Source organism: Mesocricetus auratus, unplaced genomic scaffold, assembly GCF_017639785.1.
Source record: "Mesocricetus auratus isolate SY011 unplaced genomic scaffold, BCM_Maur_2.0 Super-Scaffold_100676, whole genome shotgun sequence".
NCBI classification, from domain to species: Eukaryota; Metazoa; Chordata; class Mammalia; order Rodentia; family Cricetidae; genus Mesocricetus; species Mesocricetus auratus.
The window spans coordinates 99,600,429-99,615,003 of record NW_024429266.1 but is presented as its reverse complement, the minus strand read 5'-3'; the positions used below and the strand labels follow the sequence as shown (position 1 = coordinate 99,615,003).

Genomic DNA, 14,575 nt, shown 5'->3' with positions numbered 1-14,575 from the left:
AAATTTACCTAAAGCCAAAAGAAAAAGCGGGGTAAATCCACAAAAAGTAACACCATCACCAACAAAACAAAAATAAACAAGAATTATCACTCCATGGTCCTTAATCTCCCTCAATACTAATGGTCTTAGGTTGCCTATAAAAAGACACAGGCTAACAGAATGGATATGAAGACATAATCCATCCTTCTGCTGCATACAAGAACACACCTCAACTGCAAAAACAGACATTACCTCAGAGTAAAGGGTTGGAATAAGATTTTCCAATCAAATGGATCCAACAAACAAACTGCTATAAGTATCCTAGTATCTAACAAATTAGACTTCAAACTAGAATCAATCAAAAGAGATGAAGGTCATTTCATATTCATCACAGAAAATCCATCAGGATGAAGTCTTAATTCTGAACATCTATGCCCCAAATACAAAGGCACCCACATTCATAAAAAAGACATTACTAAAACTCAAACCACACATAAAACCTCACACACTTATAAGTGGGAGACTTCAACATCCCACTCTCACCAGTAGACAGGACCACCAGACAGAAAAATTAACAAAGAAACAAAGGAACTAACAGAAGTTATGACCCAACTGGGTTTAACAGACATCTATAGAACATTCCATCCAAACACAAAATAATATACCTTCTTCTCAGTGCCACATGGAACCTTCTCTAAAATCGACCACATACTTGATAACATAGCAAACCTCAACAAGTACAAAAAAATTGAAATGACACCCTATATCTTGCCAGACCACCATACTTTAACGTTAGAATTCAACAACAACACAAATTGCAGAAACCCTATAAACTCATGGAAATTGAACAACACACATTTGGACTTTTCCTGGGTCAAGGAAGAAATAAAGAAAGAAATTAAAGACTTCCAAGAATTCAATGAAAATGAAGATACAACATACGCAAACTTATGGGACACTTTGAAAGCAGTACTAAGAGGAAAGCTCATAGCACTAATTGCTCATATGAAGAAACTGGAGAATAGACACACTAGAGAATTAACAGCACAACTGAAAGCTCTAGAACAAAAGGAAGCAAACTCACCCTGGAGGAGTAGATGCCAGGAAATAATCAAATTGAGGGCTGAAATCAATAAAGTCAAAACAAAGAAAACAATACAAAGAATCAATGAAACAGTGGTTTTTTCCAGAAAAGCAACAAGATAGATAAACCTTTATCCAAATTAACCAAAAGGCAGAAAAAGAACATGCAAGTTAACAAAATCAGGAACGAAAAGGTGGATATAACAATGGAAATTGAGGAAATCCAGAGAATCCTCAGGTCATACATTGAAAACCTGTATTCCGCTGGGCGGTGGTGGCGCACGCCTTTAATCCCAGCACTCGGGAGGCAGAGGCAGAGGTAGATCTCTGTGAGTTCGAGGCCGGGCTGGACCGATAGCCCCCAAACAATACAGAGAAACCCTGTCTCCTCGGCCCAGGGCCGGTGCCTGGGGCCTCGGGGGCGGCCCTGACCGTCCTCCTCGTCGCCCGGGCCGGGTCACAGTTGTGCCCCCGGCGGCGCTCGGCCACCTCTGCGTCTCCGCGCTCGCTGGGTCGCGCTGCTGCCTGGGCGCGGCGGCGGCGGCGGCGCCCTGTTGAATGGGCTGTGAGGGCCCGGGTCTGAAGTGCTGGCGGACGCGGCCTCCGGGGGCGCAAGGCAGCAGCAGCGGTGGCGACCAAACGGGTGTTGGAGTTGGCGGCGGCCATGGAGGGCCTGGCTGGCTCCGTGTACAAGGCGGCCAGCGAGGGCAAGGTGCTCACACTGGCTGCCTTGCTCCTTAACCGGTCGGAAAGCGATATCCGCTACCTGCTGGGCTATGTCAGTCACCCCTCATCATCGCAGCCCGCAATGGGCACGCCAAGGTGGTGCGCTTGCTGTTAGAACACTACCGTGTGCAGACCCAGCAGACTGGCACTGTCCGCTTCGACGGGTATGTCATTGATGGTGCCACTGCTCTTTGGTGTGCTGCAGGAGCTGGACATTTTGAGGTTGTTAAACTACTTGTTAGTCATGGAGCCAATGTGAACCACACCACAGTCACTAACTCAACCCCATTGCGGGCAGCATGCTTTGATGGCAGACTGGACATTGTGAAATATTTGGTCGAAAATAATGCCAATATCAGCATTGCCAGCAAGTATGACAACACCTGCCTAATGATCGCAGCATATAAGGGGCACACTGATGTGGTCAGATACCTTTTAGAGCAGCGCGCTGATCCCAGTGCTAAAGCACACTGTGGAACCACAGCATTGCACTTTGCAGCCAAGGCTGGTCACATTGACATTGTGAAAGAGCTGATAAAATGGCGAGCTGCGATAGTGGTGAACGGCCATGGGATGACACCGTTGAAAGTAGCTGCTGAAAGCTGTAAAGCTGATGTTGTTGTGAAAGACCCCTGTACCTGGGATACTTTCAATCTGAGAGACCCCCCCAAGGATCAGCGAGGCCACACGTATGGATGCAATCAGCAAGAGGTTTTATTGATCACACATACGGGTACCCGGGCGTCTTGGTCTCGGGAACCAAGCGCGCCCAGATGGGGAACGGGGATGCTTTATATAGCGAAAAGCAGAAGCGGATGCATGGTCACAGGATTTCCATTGGTCAATTTTAATGAGGCGAGAGGTTAGACTGGGGCCACCTGGCTTGAATACAAGGAAGTCGCAGGTGGCTGACTTAGCTTTCATCTCGGACACATTGTGGATGGGAAACTCCCCAGTTTTAACTCCCCAGTTTCGGATGGCCGACCACTAATATCCTGTTTGTCAAGCCCTCGAGGCGCCAGGGGCCCTCGACCTTAGCGTGAACTCAGACAGTTCCTGGTGGGCTATGTCGGGAGGGGGTCTTTCAGTTGAACTCTTGCTCTCTCATGCCGATTGTGACCGCAGAAGTCGGATTGAAGCCTTGGAGCTTTTGGGTGCCTCCTTTGCAAATGACCGTGAGAACTATGACATCATGAAGACATACCACTATTTATATTTAGCCATGTTGGAGAGGTTTCAAGATGGTGACAACATTCTTGAAAAAGAGGTTCTCCCACCCATCCATGCATATGGGAACAGAACTGAGTAGTGTAGGAACCCCCAGGAACTGGAATCCATTCGGCAAGACAGAGATGCTCTTCACATGGAGGGCCTTATAGTAAGGGAACGGATTTTAGGTGCTGACAACATTGATGTTTCCCACCCTATCATTTACAGAGGGGCTGTCTATGCTGATAACATGGAGTTCGAGCAGCGCATCAAGTTGTGGCTTCACGCACTGCACCTCAGGCAGAAAGGTAATAGAAACACCCACAAGGATCTGCTTCGATTTGCTCAAGTCTTCTCACAGATGATACACCTCAATGAAGCTGTGAAGGCCCCAGACATAGAATGTGTTCTGAGATGCAGTGTTTTGGAAATAGAGCAGAGCATGAACAGAGTTAAAAATATCTCCGATGCTGATGTCCATAGTGCCATGGACAACTACGAGTGTAACCTCTATACTTTTCTGTACCTGGTGTGCATCTCCACCAAGACACAGTGTAGCAAAGAAGACCAGTGCAGAATTAACAAGCAGATCTACAACCTGATTCACCTGGACCCCAGAACGCGGGAAGGTTTCACCTTGCTACACTTGGCTGTCAACTCAAACACACCAGTTGATGATTTCCACACCAATGACATCTGCAGCTTTCCCAACGCACTGGTCACGAAGCTCCTGCTGGACTGTGGTGCTGAGGTGAATGCCGTGGACAATGAAGGGAACAGTGCCCTCCACATTATCGTCCAGTACAACAGGCCCATCAGTGACTTTCTGACCTTGCACTCCATCATCATCAGCCTTGTGGAGGCCGGCGCACACACTGACATGACAAACAAGCAGAATAAGACTCCACTAGACAAAAGTATGACTGGGGTGTCTGAGATACTACTCAAAACTCAGATGAAGATGAGCCTCAAGTGCCTGGCTGCCCGAGCAGTTCGGGCTAATGACATTAACTACCAAGACCAGATCCCCCGGACTCTTGAAGAGTTTGTTGGATTTCATTAAGTGACTGGATGTGTAAAATCGTTGAATGTGGTGCTAAAAAGTAAAGGACTTTAATCACAGACAATAGAAGTATGTGTTCATAAATTGTCCTTTCCTTTCCACTGCCCTTTCAGCCCCTCCGTCCTTGGTTCCGTTTGGCTCTGGTCTCATGTATTGATTTCAGCACACTAAACAGAAGCAGCACTGTTGAGGTGTAACTGGAAGGTGTTGGGACATTTCTTTGTTTCTTTTTTTTAAAGGGAAGAATGTAAGATATTTTGTGTAATGGGGGCATTTGTGATTTAAAATTGATGTTCTAAACAGCTGCCTACAAAAGTATTTCTGTTAAGCTGGTGTCAGCATGTCATCTGTGCAGCAGTTTTGAGGATTTCATGAAGAAAATGAACTAAAAAGGAAGACTGAGAGCAATGGGAGATGCTCGTGCCCTGCGTGGATGGTTCTCACTCTCACTGTGCGTGCAGAGTGGTACAGCACATTTTACACCAGGAGGACTCAAAACACTTAGCTACTGATTAATAATCTGGAAATTATGTGCAGTTATTGATGGAAAGTTGAATTCATGGAAATAATTGCATTATGCTGGGTAGTGTCTTCTAACTGGCAATCTTAGCTCAACCTTGTGGACATTGCTAGACTCTACCCTTAGGCTTGAGTTCTTCCGGTCTCTGTTTTAATGATGGATCTAAATTGCAGTCATGCATTTGATTGTTTTGCTCACAGATCTAAATAAGGAGTACACTGTATTATGAATCTTTGTCATAGTATAGCTAGATATTCTGTCCCCTTTTAGCCCTTTCCTCTTGTGTTGTATCTTTAAAATCTGCCTTTCCAGAGGGCATTTATTTCTGTCTCCCTGTTAGGTGTAAGATGAACGAGGACACACTTCTGTCGTTTTTTAACTTAGTCCATTGTGAGATGTAGGACACCCAGGAGTAGGGTATAGGAAATGAAGTATTTGATGAGGAAAATGATTCTCTGTCACATGGAAGGTATGTCTCAGAGCTGCAGACTTTTCTACCACAGAATGTGGTACTGAGGTCTTCGCTTTTTGCTTTCTTTTATCAGCAACATTTCAGTTCTCAAGTATTCTGCGATTTTTCTCTTAAGCATCACAGAAATTCAAGTTAAGGAATACTTGCTTCTACTGATGCTGGGAATGAAAATGAAAGTAAAACTAGTTGTTCCTGTAATTTTTCTCTAGTGCCAAATGACTGCCCGAGCTACCCTAGTGCATGGTACCGTAAGTGAAGACCCGCAGCTACTTGTTTTCTTTAGTGAAAAGCATTGTCATGATGCAACATCAGATATAAGCTTTAAACAACCTGTAAGATTTCACATTTTACCTGTGGATATTGCATTTTAAAATGTATGAGAAAGGTTGCAGTTGGAGCAGTATAAAAAAAACGACCAAGCCAAAATCAGCACCTAGGGCCTTAACAGAGATATCCCACAAAATGAAATACCTGGGAGGGAGGGCGGGAGAGACTTGAAACTTCCTGCTCCAAGGGTGTGAGACACAGTTGCTGTACTTGTGCTTTGTGTGTGTTCTTGCTTCAGTTAGGAGTGTCTGATGGTGAATTCTTTCATGGTAATAGATTTCTATTTTCCTAACTTGAGAGTTTACAAGGAATGATGACTTAAAGGGAGGTGTTGGAATGACCCCAATTTGGGAACTTCTGACCTTGGCCTTCCTGACATGACTCAATGACTCATGTCTCACCTTGCTCTGGCAGCTCTCAGTGGCCTGGAAGAGATGACACACTGCACAGGTGAGTCAGTCCTGCCTCTGCCCAGGTTCAGGTCAGGTTTTCCCTTTTTGGACTCTAAGGCCCAATATGGACAGTGAGGAATAGCTGTGACACAGTATTCAGTTGGTTCCGTTTTTTACTGTATGTGGTTTTTAAACATTCAAACTTAAAGTATCAGATAATGTTGCATGTTTTAAAAACATTTTTCCCCTTCACTTCCCAGGACCAACACTGTTCTAGACATTATTTATATATGAGGATAATGATAATATGTGCATATTCAGAGATAGAATTTGAGGACAGCTTTGAAGCAGGGAGGACAGTGCTGGAGAAGGTGGAGCAAACTGAACATGCTGGTGGTAAACTGGCTAGATTTGTCTAAACTATAGTTGCACATTGTGCACTCCAGCTGAGGATCTAATTCTGTGTCTAATGTCACTCCAGATTTGCTTTGGGGAACACCTGTGTAAAACCATCATTGGAAGAAGTCATCTTCATGCCTGGTTTTTCCATTATTTTGGTAAAATTCTTTAAAAATAAGCTCAGCCAAATGTTCCATAAACTTCTGTTTTTAAAGAAAAATAAACAGGCGTGGAAGGTGAAAAAAAAAGAAAACCTGTACTTCACAAAATTTGGAAATTTAAAGGAAGTGGACAACTTTCAGGATAGATGTTACTTGCCAAAACTAAATCAAGAACAGATAAAAAATCTAAGCAGACCTATAACCCTTAATGAAATAGAAGCAGTCATCAACCAAAAAAGCCCAGGGCCAGATGGCTTCAGTGCAGAATTCTACCAGAAATGCAAAGAAGAGCTAATTCCGATACTCCTCAAAGTGTTCCACACAATAGAAGCAGGAGGTTCGCTGCCAAACTCTTTTTACAAGGCTACAATTACCTTCGTACTCAAGCCACACAAAGACACAACTAAGAAAGAGAACTATAGACCAATTTCCCTCATGAACATCGATGTAAAAATACTCAATAAAATACTAGCAAACCAGATTCAAGAACACATCAGAAAAATCATCCACCATGATCAAGTAGGTTTCATCCCAGGAATGCAGGGATGGTTCAACATTAGAAAATCTATCATTGTAATCTACCATATAAACAAACTGAGAAAGAAAAACCACATGATCATGTCACTAGATGCTGAATAAGCCTTTGACAAAATCCAGCACCCCTTCATGATAAAGGTCCTAGAGAGATCAGGGATAATAGGAACATACTTGAATATAATAAAAGCAATATACAGTAAACCAACAGCTAACATCAAACTAAATGGATAGAAACTCAACGCAATTCATCTAAAAGCAGGAACAAGACAAGGCTGTCCACTCTCTCCATAGCTCATCAATATTGTACTTGAAGTTCTAGCTACAGCAATAAGGCAACAAAAGGAGATCAAGGGGATACAAATAGGAAAAGAAGAAGTCAAGCTTTCACTATTTGCAGATGATATGATAGTTTACATAAGTGACCCGAAAACCTCCGCAAGGGAACTCCTAGAGCTGATAAACACCTTCAGCAAAGTGGCAGGATACAAGGTTAACTAAAAAAATCAGTGGCCCTATTATATACAGATGATGAAGTGGCGGAGAAAGAAATCAGAGAAACATCACCCTTTACAATAGCCATAAACAACATCAAATATCTGGGGATAATGTTAACCAAGGAAGTGAAAGACCTGTATATCACGAACTTTGAGTCTTTAAAGAAAGAAATCAAAGAGGACACCAGAAAATGGAAATATCACCCGTGCTCTTGGATTGGTAGGGTCAACATAATAACAATGTCAATCTTGCCAAAAGCAGTCTAAAGATTCAATGCAATCCCTATCAAAATTCCGGCACAATTCTTCAAGGACCTGGAAAGAACATTAATCAACTTTATATGGACAAACAAAAGGACCAGGATAGCCAAAACAACCCTATACAATAAAGGAACTTCAGGAGGCATCACCATGCCTGACTTCAAACTCTATTATAGAGCTATAGTCCTGAAAACAGCTTGGTATTGGCACAAAACTAGACAGGTAGACCAATGGAACCAAATTGAAGACCCTAATTTTAACCCACACACCTATGAACACTTGATTTTTGACAAAGAAGCTAAAACTATACAATGGAAAAAAGAAAGCATCTTCAACAAATGGTGCTGGCATAACTGGGTACTGGTATGCAGAAGACTGCAGATAGATCCATGTTTATTGCCTTGTACAAAACTTAAGTCCAAATGGATCAAAGATCTCAACATAAATCCAGCAACACTGAAACTTTTAGAAGAGAAAGTGGGAGATACTCTTCAACAAGTTGCTACAGGAGACCACTTCCTGAACATAACACCAGTGGCACAGACACTGAGATCGACAATTAACAAATGGGACCTCCTGAAACTAAAAAGCTTCTGTAAGGCAAAGGACACAGTCCACAAGACAAAAAGGCAGTCCACAGAATGGGAAAATATATTCACTGACCCCACATCTGACAGAGGGCTAACCTCCAAAATTTACAAAGAATTTAAGAAGTGAAAGACCTCGGCATCAAAGTGCCAGGCACTGAACCGAACCCTCTGCCCAAGAACTGGGGCCAGACCACTGGCTGCAAATGCAAGAGGTGATTTACTGAGTACACAGGCGCCTGCAGATGCTACTGCAACTCAGGTGCAGAGCATACCGGGCTTGCAGGAAGCACAATATTTATAGAGTTTTAATGGTTACATAAGTATCAGCATAGTAACAGGCATTTCATTGGCTCATCTTGGGGGCAGGGGTAGTTCCCATGGACTAAGTTTCCTGGTATTACCTCATGAAAGACCCCGGCACGCTTCAGCAATTATTATCCGGGTCCCATGACTACTATGGTGATCATAGACACAACTGGGGGCAGGGGTAGTTGCCAAGCACTAGGTGTCCTGGTATTGCCACATAAAAGACCCTGGCATGCTTCAGCAATTATTATCCGGGTCCGATGACTGCTCTGGTGACCACAGATCCTGTTTGACATCCTGCCAGCTGGGCGAGGCACCTGGTCTGGGTTTTTTTTCATTAGGCAACGGCCTGACCTTGCTCTTCTTTTCCTAGGGGGGTCCTGGGTAGGAGTCTTTCAGAAGCAAGTCTCCAAAACACCAAAGGATACAATTAAAAGGTGGGGTACAGAACTAAATACAGAATTCTCAATAGAGGAGACTAAAAGGGCCAAGAGACACTTAAGAAAGTGCTCAACATCCTTAGCCATCAGGGAAATGCAAATCAAAACAACTTTGAGATACCATCTTACTCCTGTCAGAATGGCTAGAATAAAAAACACCAAAGACAATTTATGCTGGAGAGGATGGGGAGAGATGGGAACACTCCTCCACTGCTGGTGGGAGTGCCAACTCCTACAGCCACTTTGGAAATCAGTATGGAGATTCTTCAGGAAAATGGGAATTGATCTACCACAAGACCCAGCAATTCCACTCTTAGGCATATATCCAAAAGATGCAAATTCATACAACAAGGGCATCTGCTCCACTATGTTCATAGCAGCATTATTTGTAATAGCCAGAACCTGGAAGCAACTCAGATGCCCCTCAACTGAAGAGTGGATAGAGAAAATGTGGTACATTTACACAATGGAGTATTACTCAGCAGAAAAAAACAATGGAATCTTGAAATTCACAGGTAAATGGATAGCACTAGAAGAAACCATCCTGAGTGAGGTACCCAGTCACAAAAGGACAAGCATGGTATGTACTCACTCATATGTGGATTTTAGACATGGATCAGGTTAGTGCCAGTCTGCATTTCCACTGACAGAGAGTCTGGGAAACAGGAAAGAACCTAAGAGATATGCATGGTACCCAAGAGAAGAGGAATGAAGCAAGATCCTCTGAACAGATGGGGAACACCTCAAGGGATGGGGGGAGTGGGAGCTGGGAAGAAGAGAGGGGGAGAAGAGGAAGAGAGAGTAGGTCATGGGGGAACAGGAAGGTTGAGTGGGGGGTAGAATAGGGGGAAGAGGGAATCATAGGTTAGACGACAGAACAGGCACCATTGTGACCTCTAGTGATCTAAAGGGATGACACCAATTGGCAAGCTAAGCAATAGTAGAGAGACCACCTCGAATTCCCATTCCTGATAATGAACTTGATGTCTATAACCTTCCTAGAGCCTTCATCCAGTGACTGATGGAAGCAGAGGCAAACACCCACAGCTAAACACTGAACTGAACCCAAGGAACCCAGTGACAGAGAGAGAGGAGCGATGAGCCAATTGGCAAAGAATGGGCTGGCAATACCAGCAGAGACAGCTGATCTGAACAGGGGAGAGAGCTCTTGGACCCCAGACAGACAGCTGGTAGGCCAGCATGGGACTGATCCAGACCCCCGAATGTGAGAGTCAGTGAGGAGCCCTGGGCATCCTATGGGGCCCTGAGCAGTGTTTATCCCTGGAATACAAACAGACATTGTGTGTCCATAACACAAAGAGGGATGCTCTCTCAGCCTGGACTCTTAGGGGAGTGCCTGGACCATACTCTGAGTGAAATGACAGACTCTAGATATCCCCTTTGTGGAAGGAATTTGCAATAGGGTGGAAGGTGGGAGGGGCTGGGGCGTGTGGGAGGAGGGGAGGGAGAGGGAACTGGAATTGACATGTAAAACATACTATTTAAAATTAAAATAATAAAATAATCTAAAAAAATTTCCCAACCAAAAATTGCCAGGTCAAGATGGCATCAGTGCCGAATTCTACCAGAAATTCAAAGATAAGCTTATACCAATTCTCCTCAAAGTATTCCACACAATAGAAACAGAAGGATCTTTGCCAAACTCTTTCTATGAGTTTTCAATAACCTTGATACCCAAGCCACACAAAGACACAACTAAGAAAGAGAACTTCAGACCAATATCATTCATGAACAATGATGCAAAAATACTCAATAAAACACTGGCAAATCAGATCCAAGAACATATCAGAAAAATCATCCACCATGATCAAGTAGGTTTCATCCCAGGAGTGCAGAGGTGGTTCAACATACAAAAAACCATCAATGTAATCCACCATATAAACAAGTTGAGAAACAAAGTCACATGATCATCTCACTAGATGCTGAAAAGGCCTTTGACAAAATCCAACACCCCTTCATGATAAAGGTCTTGAAGATACGGGATAACAGGAACATATCTAAACATAATAAAAGCTATATACAGCAAACCAACAGCCAACTTCAAACTAAATGGAGAGAAACTCAAATCAATTCCTCTAAAATCAGGAACAAGACAAAGCTGTCCACTCTCTCCATACCTCTTCAATATTGTATTTGAAGTTCTTGCTAGAGCAATAAGACAGGGGATCAAGGGGATACAAATTGGACAGGAAGAGATCAAACTTTCACTATTTGCAGATGATATGATAGTTTATATAAGTGACCCAAAAAACTCTACTAAGGAACTCCTACAGCTGACAAACACCTTCAGCAAAGTGGCAGGATACAAGATCAACTCAAGAAAATCAGTAGCCCTACTATATACAGACGATAACAGGGCTGAGAAAGAAAACAGAGAAACATCACCCTTTACAATAGCCACAAACAACATAAAACATCTTGGGGTAATCCTAACCAAATAAGTGAGACCTGTGTTGCAAAATCTTTTGAGTCTTTAAAGAAATTAAAGAGACACCAGAAAATGGAAAGATCTCCCATGCTCTTGGATAGGTAGGATCAACATAGTAAAAATGGCAATCTTGCCAAGAGCTAGCTACAGAATCAATGCAATCCCCCATTAAAATCCCAGCACAATTCTTCACAGATATTGAAAGAACAATTCTCAACTTTACATGGAAAAACAAAAGATACAGGACAGCCCTGTTCTACAAGGCAATGTCCAGAGACATCACCATCCCTGGCTTCAACCACTATTATAGAGCTATAGTCCTGAAAACAGCTTGGTATTGGCACAAAAATAGACAGGTAGACCAATGGAATCGAATTGAAAACCTTTTCATTAACCCACACATGTATGAACACTTGGTTTTTGAAAAAGAAGTGAAAATTATACAATGGAAAAAAGATGGCATTTTTAACAAATGGTGCTGGTATAACAGGATGCTGTCATGTAGAAGACTGCAAATAGATCCATGCCTATCACCATACACACAACTTAAGTCCAAATGGATCAAAGACCTCAACATAAATCCAGTCACACTGAACCTCTTAGAAGAGAAGGTGGGTGCCACCCTTGAATGAATTGGTACAGGAGACCCCTTCCTGAATGTAACACGAGTAGCACAGACACTGAGATAGACAATTAATAAATGGGACCTCCTGAAACTGAGAAGCTTCTGCAAGGCAAGAGATACAGTCAACAAGACAAAAAAGCAACCCACAGAATGGGAAAAGATCTTCACTAACCCCACATCTGACAGAGGGCTGATCTCCTAAATCTACAAAGAACTCAAGAAGCAAGTCTTCAAAACACCAAAGGATTCAATTAAATAGTGATCTACAGAACTAAGTAGAGAATTCTCAATAGAGCAGTCTAAAATGGCTGAGAGACACTTGAGAAAGATTCCTATAAGAATCTCCATACTTATTTCCAAAGTGGCTGTATGAGTTTGCACTCCCACCAGCAGTAGAGGAGTCTACTCCAATAGGAATAAGTCTACCACAAGATCCAGCAATTCTACTCTTAGGCATATACAGAAAAGATGCACATTTGTACAACAAGGATGTCGGTTCCACTATGCTTATAGCAGCACTATTTGTAATAGCCAGAACCTGGAAGCAACCTAGATGCCCCTCAACTGAAGAGTGGATAGAGAAAGTGTGGTACATTTATACAATGGAGTACTACTTAGCAGAAAAAACAATAGAATCTTGAAATTTGCAGCAAATGGATGGCACTAGAAGAAACCATCCTGAGTCACAAAAGAAACACGTGGTATATACTCACTCATTTACGGACTTTAGACATGGATCAGGTGAGTGCCAGCCTACAATCCCACTGCCAGAGAGTCTGGGAAACAGGAAGTACCCAAGAGAGATATGCTTGGCATGCCAGAGAAGTGGAATGAGAAAAGATCTCCTGATCAGATTGGGAGCATGGTGGGTGGGGAGAGGGAGCCAGAAAAATAGAAGGGAGAAAAAGAGAGGAGAGGAGGACATGGGGGAGCAGGAAGGTTGAGTTGGGGGAAGAATAGAGGAGAGCAGGAAAGGAGATACCATAATAGAGGAAGTCATTCTAGGTTTGAGGGGAGATCTGGCACTAGCAAGATTTCCATAGATCTACAAGGATGACACCAACTGACAAACTAAGCAATAGTAGAGAGACTACCTTAAATTCCCCTCCCTGATAATGTTTTGACGACTACCATATATACCATCCTAGAACCTCCATCCAGTGACAGATGGAAGCAGAGACAGACACCCACAACTAAACACTGAACTGAACTCCTCGAACCCAGTGACAGAGAGGGAGGAGTGATGAGCAAAGGGGTTAAGACTGGGCTGGTGAAACCCAGAGAAACAGCTGATCTGAACAAGGGGGAGATCTTGGACTCCATACTGATGGCTGAGAGGCCAGCATGGGATTGAACCAGACCCCCTGAATGTGGGTGTCAGTGAGGAGGACTAGGCAATCTAGGGGGCTTTGGGTAGTAAATCAGTATTTATCCCTGGCACATAAATGGACTTTGGGCACCCATCCTATGATGATGAGGACACTTGGGGGAGGGCCTAGGCCCTCCCTGGAACAAAATGACAGACTCTAGTGATCCCCCATGGAGGGTCATACCATGCCTGGGGAACAGAGTGAGGGTTGGGTGGGGCGCTGGGGGCACTGGTGAAGGGGAGTGGGTGGAGAGGGGAGGGAGAGGGAGCTGGGACTGACATGTGAAGCAATCTTTTTTCTAATTTAATTATATAATAAACAATTAAAGAATAATTATAAAAAAATTAAACAGACCTTCCTAACCTCAAAAAAAAAGTGTCAGTGCAGGATAGATTTAATAGCTGGGGCATGTCACAGAAGAAATGTCTGATGACATTAGGTCCACAGAAGTGGAGCTTCAGCAAGACACATATCTGAGATAAAGAACGTAGGAGCCCTGTTATATATCTTCCCATCACCATGAGAGCACAGAGGGTGGGTGACATGATTGATGAATAGAGCAGTGGCTTACAAATGGCAGCATACCTGTCATAAGCCATGGATGTCATGAGGCAAAAAAAAACCAAAAAGTGTGCAATGGTTCCAACCAATACAACTGACCTTCGATGTACCGCAGATGACCAAAGGAAACAGTGATAGTATAAATCACTTGGGGAATTACATAGACTATCATGAGCAACTGAAATGGATATTTTGCATCCCTAGTAGTGGTGTTCTTATTAATATAGATTTCTTGGGGGTAGGGACTGTTAAGCCAAGTGACATAGCATCATTAAATATAGACACATCAATATATATGAGTGTACATATATATATGTGTGTGTGTGTTCATAATCACATATTCACACCCATATTATATGTAACATATCATTATTAAGATATATTGTACATTTTAATAGATATTACATATATATTAGTCACTTTATACATAACATTCTTGGTATTTACAAAGAAAAAAGTTCCTAAACAATAAAAAATTTATATTATTTCCTCCTCCCTCTCCTAAATAGACCGTCATAATTCATACCTAATTAGAAATCTTGCCAGGCATTGGTTGGACACTCGCCTTTAATTCCAGCACTCAGGAGGCAGAGGCAAGCGGATCTCTGTCA

At 43.0% G+C, this 14,575-nt stretch overlaps 1 protein-coding gene across 1 annotated transcript; it reads left to right on the top strand.

The window, feature by feature from the left end:
* Positions 1–1,452: 1,452 nt before the first annotated feature.
* On the top strand, positions 1,453–4,282 carry LOC121136769 (protein fem-1 homolog B-like). The gene is given in 3 exon segments (XM_040737931.1): positions 1,453–1,844; positions 1,847–2,422; positions 2,877–4,282. Coding segments are annotated over 3 exon segments (1,878 nt in total). The 5' UTR covers positions 1,453–1,726; the 3' UTR covers positions 4,061–4,282.
* Positions 4,283–14,575: the final 10,293 nt, after the last annotated feature.